This window comes from Nycticebus coucang, chromosome 9 (genome assembly GCF_027406575.1).
Source record: "Nycticebus coucang isolate mNycCou1 chromosome 9, mNycCou1.pri, whole genome shotgun sequence".
In the NCBI taxonomy this organism is placed as follows: Eukaryota; Metazoa; Chordata; class Mammalia; order Primates; family Lorisidae; genus Nycticebus; species Nycticebus coucang.
The window spans coordinates 26,322,570-26,335,084 of NC_069788.1; the positions used below are offsets into that span (position 1 = coordinate 26,322,570).

The following is a 12,515-nucleotide window of genomic DNA, read 5'->3' on the forward strand; positions in this document are numbered from 1 at the left end:
ATTGTGAGAAGCAGGTAGTAAAGAAAATGGAGCACCTTCAAGGAAGAAACTGAGTCCAAATGTCAGCGCTGCCACCGGCCAGAGACACACACCTGGACAGACCACTTACTTCCACTCGAGAGGAGAAGCTAATGAGGCTCAGAACAGCTGATGCTGGCCTTACGAGTAAGGATGTTGTGATGAGACAGTATATGCACCCCACAGAGTCCGCACCCGACTGCACCAGCCAGCGGCACAGGCCTTAGTTCCCTTCACCACACAGAAAGACACAGCAGCTCTCACTGATCAGCAGAATTAGCTCTGAGCTTTCTGGCAGCAAAGGCAGAAAAGTAAATGTGACAAATGTCACTCTTATTATTAAAAAGGAAGAAGTTAACCAGTTCTTTTATGGTAAGGTTATTTTTTTCTCTTCCTAGCAGTTCCTTAGAGAAATTAGCAATAGACAATAATTCTTCATTAGAAGGTTTTAGAGCAACAGAACAGTGTTTTTCATAGTCGTTTCCTTATAACAACTTTTTATAGAAACTACTCAGCACTAGACCAAAAAAAGTTAACTATGCAGGGCAAGCTAATGTGTTCCTAGCACAGAGCTCCCAACACACGACCTGGATTATCCACGATGCCGTGATGGAAGCAAGTGGAATGGCTGCGCCAATACTGAGTGCCTTCTCACTTGTATGTGTTTAGCATGGGAGAACAACGCCAAGTAGGTACAGACACAAAGAGAGCTGGACCCCCGAGACCTCTACTGCCTAAGAGTACAAGGTGATCCAGTTACACACACACACCCCAATAAACACTGAACCAGACTTCTGTGTAGAGAAAAAGGGACAAAGTGCTTATCACATGGGGAGTAAAAGGTAGGTCAGGGAACCTGTGTGTCTGGGACCTACGTCACCTCTTCCAATCATTGGGGAAAGCATGATGAAAGAGGCAGAAATTCAATTATTAAATTAGTAAAAACTTCAGCCAGTCAGAAAAAAAGGCATATAAAAAGTTTTAATCTTCACTGGAATTAAAATAAGTGGTATGGAAAATGAGTGAATAAACACAAATAACAGTCAAAAATCTATAAACTTCAGAGTCATCATATAAATGCTCAACAACAAACAACACACTCCATGGGCCACATGTATTTGTTACCGTTTTTGAACTGCACAGTGGTAGGAGGTGCTCCTGACGATTTTCTTTTTTTTTTCTTTTGTAGAGACAGAGTCTCACTGTACCGCCCTCGGGTAGAGTGCCGTGGCGTCACACAGCTCACAGCAACCTCTAACTCTTGGGCTTACGCGATTCTCTTGCCTCAGCCTCCCGAGCAGCTGGGACTACAGGCATGCTCCTGACGATTTTCATTTTATAAACATTTATTCCTTTATTTAACCCATCACCCCGTGACTGCTGCCCCTCACAAAAATTAGGTAAATAATTATCTTACTTATCCTAATTTATCACTCACAAACATACGTCTAGCCCACATTTATTTCAATGTTTAACATTAGAAGTGTTTGGAGTCTTTATTTAGAAGTTTAATAATGCTTTGTGACTGTAGTGATTTAACTCTTGTTTATATCAATTAGCCTATGATAGACCCTTCCGGACCTACATAAGAGCTGCACCGGAACCCACAATCGGCACCCTCCTGGACCTCCTGGACCTCCGGAAGAGCTGTGCCCTGCCCGACCCCAGTAAGAGCTGCGCGGGGAAATGCTACTCTGCCCCCCAGGCCTCCCCATGCCCTGACCAGGAACTCTGGGAACCGCACCACCCCACATCCTCCCTCCTGTACCCTCCCTGCCTCTACACCAGCCTGCTCATCTGGACAGGGACTCTGGTAGCTGCGGAGACCTTCCTGCCTCTGTGCAGAGCCCTTCTCCTGGCCAGAGACTGCTAGAACCTTGGGCCCTCTGGGCCACAGTCACTGGGTGGCAGGCACTCTCAGAACCATGTGCACCACCCCATACCCTGTTGTTGGATACAGGGGTGTCATACTCCGGAGCTGCTCCTACTACCAGAATTCCCTGGCTGGGGCAGCCCAAAAAGAGCTACAAAGGGTCACTCCCTACAAAGATCCAGCAAAAATAGAGTGATCCCCCTGCGGTCTAATCTCAGAGAGACACCACCCCAACTCTGAGGACGTCCAGAGGTAATGGTGAAAAACAATCACGAGACGAAATCAAGGGGAAAACTCTGGCAATATGAATAATCAGAGTAGATCAAATCTCCCGAAAAGCAATGGGGTAGACACCGCACAAGATCCCATGCACAAACAAATAGCTGAGATGTCAGAAATCGAATTCATAATCTGGATAGCAAATAAGATCGAATTAGAATTCCAAGCAGTAACCCAAAAGATGTCTCAAGAATTCAATGAATTCAAAGACCAAATGACCAAAGATTTTGATACATTGAGACAAATGTGTTGCAGCCCTCAAAGATCTGAGAAACACAGTAGAATCCCTTAGTAACAGAATGGAACAAGCAGAAGAAAGGATTTCTGACATCGAAGACTAAGCTTTCGAACACTCCCAAACTCTCAAGAGGAAGAGAAATGGAGGGCAAAAACAGATCACTCTCTCAGAGAGCTCTGGGATAATTCAAAGAAAACCAATATTCGTCTTATGGGGATCCCCGAAAGCGATGAAGTGGCTTCACAAGGCACAGAGTCTCTTCTCCATGAGATTATGAAAGAGAACTTTCCAGACATGCCAAGAGATTCTGAAATTCAGAAACCAGTTTCAGAACTCCAGCACAACTCAACCCGAATAAGACATCCCCCAGACACATCATAATCAATTTCACTAAAGTTAATATGAAGGAGAAAATTCTGAAAGCAGCCAGACCAAAAAAAAAACCATTACCTACAAGGGGAATATATTAGAATATTAGAATATTAGAATATTGGAATATTAGAATAACTGCAGATCTCTGTGCTAAAACCTTTCAAGCTAGAAGAGGATGGTCATCGACTTTTAATCTCCTAAAACAAAATAACTTTCAACCCAGGATCCTGTACCCAGCTAAACTGAGTTTCATTTATGATGGAGAAATTAAATACTTTAATGACATTCACATGTTGAAGAAATTTGCCACAACTAAACCAGCTCTCCAGGATATTCTCAGACCTATCCTCCATAAAGACCAGCATAATCCTCCACCACAAAAGTAAATGCACCCAGAAAATTTGCATCAAATTCCAAATTCTACAGTCACAAAAGGATTAAAAATGTCCACCGGACTCTTGAAAGGCTTATCAATATTCTCAATTAATGTGAATGGTTTAAATTGTCCTCTAAAGAGGCACAGGTTGGCTGACCGGATACAAAAACTCAAGCCAGATATCTGCTGCATACAAGAATCTCACCTTACATTAGAAGACAAATATAGACTCAAGGTGAAGGGATGGTCATCTATACTCCAGGCAAATGGAAAGCAGGAAAAAGCAGGCGTTGCAATCCTATTTGCAGATGCAACAGGCTTTAAAACAACCAAAATAAAGAAGGATAAGGATGGACACTTCATATTTGTTAAAGGTACTACTCAATATGATGAGATTTCAATTATTAATATTTATGCACCCAACCAGAATGCACCTCAATTTATAAGAGAAACTCTAACAGACATGAGCAACTCGATTTCCTCCAGTTCCATAGTAGTTGGAGATATTAACACCCCTTTAGCAGTGCTGGATAGATCCTCCAAAAAGAAGCTAAGCAAAGAAATTTTAGATTTAAACTCAACCATTCACCACCTGGACTTAACAGATATCTACAGTACATTTCATCCCAATAAAACTGAATACACATTCTTCTCATCAGCCCACGGAACATACTCCAAAATCGACCACATCCTAGACCACAAATCTAACCTCAGCAAATTTAAAAAAATAGAAATTATTCCTTGCATCTTCTCAGACCATCATGGAATGAAAGTTGAACTCAATAACAACAGGAACCTGCATACCCATACAAAAACATGGAAGCTAAATAACCATATGCTGAAGGATAGATGGGTTATAGACGAGATTAAGAAGGAAATCACCAAATTTTTCGAACAAAACAACAATCAAGACACGAATTATCAGAACCTCTGGGATACCGCAAAGGCAGTCCTAAGAGGGAAATTTATAGCACTGCAAGCCTTCCTCAAGAGAACGGAAAGAGAGGACGTTAATAACTTAATGGAACATCTCAAGCAACTGGAGAAGGAAGAACACTCCAACCCCAGCAGAAGAAAAGAAATAACCAAAATCAGAGCAGAATTAAATGAAATTGAAAACAAAAGAATTATACAAGAGATCAATAAATCCGAAAGTTGGTTTTTTGAAAAGGTCAATAAAATAGATAAACCTTTGGCCAACCTAACCAGGAAAAAAAGAGTAAAATCTCTAATTCATCCACAAATGGTAAAGACGAAATAACAACAGACCCCTCAGAAATTCAAAAATACTTAACGAATATTACAAGAAACTTTACTATCAGAAACATGAAAATCTGAAAGAAATTGACCAATACCTGGAAGTACGCCACCTACCAATACTGAGCCAGAATGAAGTGGATATGTTGAATAGGCCTATATCAAGTTCTGAAATAGCATCAACTATACAAAACCTCCCTAAAAAGAAAAGCCCAGGACCAGATGGCTTTACGTCAGAATTCTACCAAACCTTTAAAGAAGAACTAGTACCTATACTACCAAACCTCTTCCAAAATATAGAGAAAGAAGGAATACTACCGAACACAGTCTATAAAGCAAACATCACTGTGATCCCTAAACCAGGGAAAGATCCAACAAGAAAAGAAAACTATAGACCAATATCACTAATGGATATTGATGCAAAAGTAGTCAATAGGGTCCTAACAAACAGAATCCAACAACATATCAAAAAAATTATACACCATGACCAAGTGGGATTTATCCCAGGGTCTCAAGGCTGGTTCAATATACCTAAATCTATAAATGTAATTCAGCACATAAACAAACTCAAAAATAAAAACCATATGATTCTCTCAATTGATGAAGAAAAAGCTTTTGATAATATCCAGCATCCCTTCATGATCAGAACACTTAAGAAAATTGGTATGGAAGGGACATTTCTTAAACTAATAGAGGCCATCTACAGCAAACCCACACCCAGTATTATATTGAATGGAGTTAAATTGAAATCATTCCCACTTAGATCAGGAACCAGGCAAGGTTGCCCATTGTCTCCATTGCTCTTTAACATTGTAATGGAAGTATTAGCCATTGCAATTAGGGAAGAAAAGGCGATCAAGGGTATCCACATAGGGTCAGAAGAGATCAAACTTTCACTCTTCGCAGATGACATGATCGTATATCTGGAAAACACTAGGGATTCTACTATAAAACTTTTAGAAGTGATCAAGGAATACAGCAATGTCTCAGGCTACAAAATCAACACCCATAAATCTGTAGCCTTTATATACCAACAATAGCCAAGCCAAAAAAATAGTCAAGGAGTCTATGCCTTTCACAGCAGTGCCAAAGAAGATGAAATATTTGGGAGTTTATTGAACAAAGGACGTGAAAGATCTCTATAAAGAGAACTATGAAACTTTGAGAAAAGAAATAGCTGAAGATGTTAACAAATGGAAAAACATACCATGCTCATGGCTGGGAAGAATCAACATCATTAAAATGTCTATACTACCCAAAGCAATATATAATTTTAATGCAATTCCTATCAAAGCTTCATTGTCATATTTTAAAGATCTTGAAAAAAATACTTCGTCTTATATGGAATCAGAAAAAACCTCGAATAGCCAAAACATTACTTAGAAATAAAAACACAGCAGGAGGAATCACACTACCAGACCTGAGACTGTACTATAAAACAATAGTGAGCAAAACAGCATGGTACTAGCACAAAAACAGAGAAGTAGATGTCTGGAACAGAATAGAGAACCAAGAAATGAGCCCAACTACTTACCATTATTTGATCTTTGACAAGCCAATTAAAAACATTCAGTGGGGAAAAGATTCCCTTTTTAACAAATGGTGCTGGGTGAACTGGCTGGCAATCTGTAAAAGACTGAAACTGGACCCACACCTTTCACCATTAACTAAGATAGACTCTCGCTGGATAAAAGATTTAAACTTAAGACATGAAACTATAAAAATACTTGAAGAAAGTGCAGGGAAAACTCTTGAAGGAATCAGCCTGGGTAAATATTTTATGAGGAGGACTCACAGGCAATTGAAGCAGTATCATAAATACATTACTGAGGCCTGATCAAACTAAAAAGCTTCTGCACAGCCAAGAACATAGTAAGTAAAGCAAGCAGACAGTCCTCAGAATGGGAGAAAATATTTGCAGGTTATACCTCCAATAAAGGTCTAATAACCAGAATCCACAGAGAACTCAAACATATTAGCAAGAAAAAAACAAGTGATCCCATCTCAGGGTGGGCAAGGGACTTGAAGAGAAACTTCTCTAAAGAAGACAGACGCACAATCTACTGACACATGAAAAAAAGCTCATCATCCTTAATCATCAGAGAAATGCAAATCAAAACTACTTTGAGATATCACGTAACCCCAGTAAGAGTAGCCCACATAACAAAATCCCAAAACCAGAGATGTTGGCGTGGATGTGGAGAAAAGGGTACACTTCGACACTGCTGGTGGGAATGCACACTAATACGTTCCTTTTGGAAGGATGTTTGGAGAATACTGAGAGATCTAAAAATAGACCTGTCATTCGATCCTGTAATTCCTTTACTAGGTATATACCCAGAAGACCAAAAATCACAGTATAACAAAGATGTCTGTACCAGATTATTTATTGCAGCCCCATTCATAATTTGCTAAGTCATGGAAGAAGCCCAAGTGCCCATCAACCCACAAATGGACCAGCAAATTGTGGTACATGTATACCATGGAATATTATATATGCAGCCTTAAAGAAAGAAAGAGACTTTACCTCTTTCCTATTTACATGGATGGAGCTGGAACATATTCTTCCTAGCAAAGTATCTCAAGAATGGAAGAAAAAGTATCCAATGTACTCAGCCTTACTATGAAGCTAATTTATAGCTTTCATATGAAGGCTATAACCCAACTATAGCTCAAGAATATGGGGAAAGGGCCAAGGGAGGGGAAGGGAGGGGGAGGTTAGGGAGGAAGAAGGGTAATGGGTGGGGCCACACCTACGGTGCATCTTAGAATGTGTACAGGCAAAACCTACTAAATGCAGAATACAAATGTCTACATACAGTAACTAAGAAAATGCCATGAAGGCTACGTTGAACAGTTTGATGAGATTATTTCAGATTATATATGAAACCATCACATTGTACCCCTCGATTGCACAAATGTACACAGCTATGATTTAACAATAAAAAAATACATTATCTGATTTGTATCGAAAAGAAAATTAAAGGGAAGCATACATTACAAACCATGAAGAAAAAAAGATCTCAAAATTGAGTTAAGAGAGTAGTTGGATAAAATTCTCTTAACCACTAAAATTAAAAAAAAAAGCCTATGTTAAAATCAGTTTCAGTGGGCAGTGCCTGTGGCTCAGTGAGTAGGGTGCCAGCTCCATATACCGAGGGTGGCAGGTTTAAACCCGGCCCCAGACAAACTGCAACAAAAAAAATATCTGGGTGTTATGGTGAGCGCCTATAGTCCCAGCTACTTGGGAGGCTAAGGCAAAAGAATCGCCTAAGCCCAGGAGTTAGAGGTTGCTGTGAGATATATGATGCCACGGCACTCTACCAAGGATGATAAAGTGAGACTCTGTCTCTACAAAAAATTAAAAAAAAAAAAAAAAAATCAGTTTAATTATATGTCATTTCACTTACAGTTGCTGTTTCCAAGAACCTATTGATGACATTACATAAGAACTTACCATAAATAATTGGGAACACTTAAGAATGAAATAAAAATATTTAGTCTTTCAATTAATACGTATATTTTTTTAGGCAACTACTAGGTTGTTAGGGCATAGCTACTTACTAATATGTTTTGACCTAACTATTTAATGAATGAACTGTTAGCTATTTCTGGGAACACTAAAAAAAATTACTGACTCCTAAGGGACCTGGAACCAACTGTCCTACAGCGAAGGCAGGCTAGAGAAGTGGAAAAACACAGGAGTGAAACTGTATTTCAGCTCCAGCTCTGCCATCAACTCCCCAAAACGTCAAATTAACTGATCTTGGGCATATCAAGCACATGATGGGAGAGATGCTTGCAGGTGTACCCAGCTTCAAGGCACGGCATGTCTGCTCATTCTAGAAAAAGGCTTGGCCCTCCCCTCCCTGTGAGGGCACTCCTGCCCACCCTGAGGTGGCCCAAATCCTTGAGAAATCCAAGGCTTTCCTAGTTAATGCCAAGTACTGTGCGAGGTGTCACACAGAAGAGAAACAGAAGCTTTTTCTTCACTGATGCTCAAAAGATCTATGCTAATATGGCTTACTCACATGACCACAAAAGCAGGATTAATTTATGCAAAATTAATTCTACAAAGATGAATTAATTTTACAAAGATCAATTTTTCAGAGTCTACAAAGATGACAGTAAATATCAACCATTTGAATGGCCATTTCATGCCCTTCACATATTTTGGAATATCAAACAGGTGTACCCTCTTGACAAAACCATATTATCTCTGACAAGTTGTATTGGTTTACTAAATATCGGTTAACTAAATGTGTTAAATGCTCTAAAGAAACCATTCTAGAATCCTTCGAGAAACTGAAGAGTCCTTTCAGGGAAAAGTCATAAGTTTCAAATAATGATTTGCTTAAAATATAGTAGTATACATACATTAGCGTTCCTCAACAATTCACTATTTCATCTGTTTCAAGGGCCTTTTCAGCCTGGGGATGCCAGGGGTACTTAATCTCTAAAGAAGACTTTATTCTTTTTTTCTACTAAGTGGGAACAGGCTGTTACTTGAGGATGCATAAATCTTAAATCCAATAGGAAGAAATCTTAGAGTTTCTAATTATGGTAACAAAATTATTAACAATGAGGAATAGGAAACTCTCCATTTCTTACTTAATTTCACAAACTAACCTAAGAATAGTTAATTTCAAGCTCAAAGTGACATTTTATTGTGCGAACAATTGGTGCACATAATGCTGTAACAGTAACACAAGCCGATTAAGTCTAAAAACAAAACATACTACCCTTATTACTGATAGAAATTCTGAACATTGACAAAAACAGGTATAAATAGTAACAGAAGCTACGGGATAATAAACATTAAAATTTATTCTGATATAATTATTAAATAAATTTCCATTAAAACAACACAGTAGAGATGACAGGCATTCCAGTTTATTAAGAACATATTTTCTCTCAAAGCATTACACCTTTTTAAAAAGACTTAAGACAAGGAAGGCAGGAGGCAATAATCAGGCCCTAGAAGGGACGGCCCTCTGCACAGCGGTGTGCTGAGATGAATGGCAGGGAGGTGCCAAGGGATTTCATTCCAGAGACCCTGAGGAGGAGAAGGGCCATACCTATTTGGGTATTTAAATGGCTACTGTATTGAAGGATTTTTAAATTGCAAAGATATCAAGCTGGACATAGCAAAAGACAAGTAAAAGTGCATGGAATCAACAGTAGAATACTATTCTTTCCCCTGCAACTGACACCGAAAGCCAGGGTGCACCGGGGCTTCCTGTCTCCTGCCCCACCAAAGAACTCAGGGCCCAATTCTTAATCAGCAAGTCTACTGGCGTTAAGTTAAAGCATCATTGTACTCCCCAGGGAAATATACCAACTTGCTGGCTGACACAGGGATCAACCAGGTGTCTTCTGCCTGCGCAGGAGGAAAAGGAAGAAAAAAAGTTGTCAAAAACTCTTACAGGCCTCTGGAAAGAGAACTTTCACAGAACAGACCGTCAGACTACACTCAACCCCTTACTGTGGTTGGCAAAGAGCAAGTTTCTGTTTTGTCCTGGAACTCAGGCAGGACAGGTAAACACAAGAGAACATCAATTCCAGGGCTAGAGCACACTGGTCCACCAAGTTAGGTGAGCCAAGTCGGGCTTTCATTTTAAGCTATTTATCATGAACTACTCCATCCATCAGCCTGATCCACTGTATGTCCTAAGGAAGTAAAAAGGGTTTGCTAAGATAATTCATCTCATTCATCTGTGGAATGTACAACAGAACATTTACTCACTAGCACACATTTTCATCAGAGGATTCAACTTGTTGCTATGGTTGGGTCTTCCCTGACCTCTAAGCCAGCAACGTGGAAATGTGCCCACATCGTTCCAATCCTTACCCAATTTCACTCCTGCTCTCCAGACACACCCTTCTTGCCCCATGCTCTCAGTCCACAGCTCACAAACACTGTCAGGCGTCGCTGTTCGTTAGGGACACGTTAAGTTTCCAGTAGGGTCTGAAAACTGTTGGCTCTCCCTCCCTAGCATGATTCAAATTACTGAGGGGCAGTTTCTAATAGTTTTTACTAGCCTCCTAAGTGACACATGCTACTTTACTTAAATTAACTACTTTGTAATCCATCGGTTTAAAAAGAACTTCTAAACTATTAAGTATTTTAATAGTAACAAGTAACAGTGCCCATTTTAACCATTACAATTTAGGGGCAATTAGATGCAAATACACAGCTGGCTATGATCTTTCTTGAAGGCAGATGAAGAATGAGTAAATGGCTTTCAAAGTAGAGGCAGGCTGTAAAAAGAAAGGAGGGTGGAGTTGATGGCATAAACACCCTGTTACTTTGATATGTACACAAACTTCACATAAAAACTTACTTGCCAATGTTTTCAGGCAGAGACTGTAGTGAGATGTCATTTACAGAAAGACATGTTAAATTCTGTAACTCAGGAAAGCTTTCTGGTAACCTAAAACAAAAAATGTTGTAAATCAAAAAAGAAAGTGCTTGTAAAGTGTATACTAAACATAATAATTTCTTCTATATGCTAATTAAAATAATCTCCTAAAAATGGCATGTATGGCATGCTTGCTTTGTCTTCTTATATATCAGACATAAATAAGAAAGAAAAACAAATATTTCATCTACCTAATGAAAGTACAGGGGAGAATATTTGCTGATATGGTGAACCAGAAATCATTAAAGAGGAAAGATATGAAAGCTCTAAGATCAGAGAGGGGAAATGTTGAGACTACTGAATGCTCAATGAAAGAAAATGATAAATTATTGCTACAGCCAAAGGTGCCTAAGAGTGAAAATACTTTATTCTTAGCAGAAAATGAAGAGAAAATTTTCTCATCCCACAAGATTATAATAAAACGCAGGACAGCTACTCAATTTTTCTTCCTGTAGTTTATAATACTCACAGCAAAGCAATGGAGTACTTGGACTTGATTAGCTGACAGCCAATTGCTACTTTCTTCTTTCTTGTAATTCTATTTAAGATGCCAATCACTTGAAATGTTTCAATATGTTCTACACAAAAAGGACATTTTTGCATGTCCCTTAAACTCTATGAATACCAAGGCTTCAAAATAAAATAATTATTTAAAATTTACAGAAAAGGTTTAGTTTCAATATTCCTATGGCAGGGAAAAAAAACCTAACAAAAGGCAAAAGGATGTCATTACATCTAACATGCTAAAGGTCCCTACACATAAATCTCCTAATATAGACACATATAAATAACTGCCCCTTTTTTCAGTAGAGGACAAACTTCAAGCTTTAGTGAGAGTTTCTCGATTACAATCTTTCATTTTTGTCTTCCTAGGTTCCTTTTCAAAAAATCCTATATTATAGTTTGACATTTATTACAGGTTAATTGCAAACTTCAAAATCAAATCTAGGCTCACAAGATAAAAGTACTGACTGGAAGGTTTATAACCACTGAAAAATGTTCTTGGGATCAGTTAACAGAGTAACAGAGGTAAGATTTTTTACTTATAATTCAAAAGATGCACCTTATCCATTCTGCCTTAGTTTTTACCAGAAATTTCTCATATATCACTTTGAAATTTTAAAACTAGATAAAATGTTCTTCAACATAAGGAAAGTGTATTTTTAAGTAGCTGATTTACTTTTTACCGTCTGTTAATATTAATAGCCAAACAAATACAGCTGTGATGAAGGACCACAAATTTCAGGTCAGGAGACATGAGCCATACATAGTCTAGGCTTCCCATGCACTAGGTACATGATCCTATTTGAGCCTCAATTTCCTCAACCATTAAATAAGTAGGCCTAATAAAGTGTAACTTTTAAATCCTTTCGACTCATAGATTTTGTCTTAATTCTTAAAAAAGCAGCACACCTGCCAAGTTAAAACGGCTTTAAGAAATCTGCCAAATACGAGGCCAGGATAAAAAAACAAGTAAAGTTTCATACAATCTAGGCATTTGCTAGTTGAGTGTCTTGAGATTAATGGTAAAGTCATTTGAAAAGGAATAGAAAAGGGGATTAAACAACTGAGTGGTTAAAAACACTTAAAAGCAGCAATAATGCATATTTCCCAGCTTACCTAACCTTATAAACGGCCATGAGCTTAGTTAAGTTCAACAAACTTTTATGGAAAAGCAGC

General features: G+C 38.6%; 1 protein-coding gene across 1 annotated transcript in view; it reads right to left on the bottom strand.

Annotated features, from left to right (window-relative positions):
* Positions 1-12,515, bottom strand: part of LRRC1 (leucine rich repeat containing 1) — a 157,282-nt gene that overhangs the window by 60,198 nt on the left and 84,569 nt on the right. Inside the window, exon 4 of the mRNA XM_053602610.1 lies at positions 10,758-10,847. Within this exon, the coding sequence (XP_053458585.1) occupies positions 10,758-10,847 (90 nt within the window). The remainder of the gene's footprint in view (positions 1-10,757; positions 10,848-12,515) is intronic.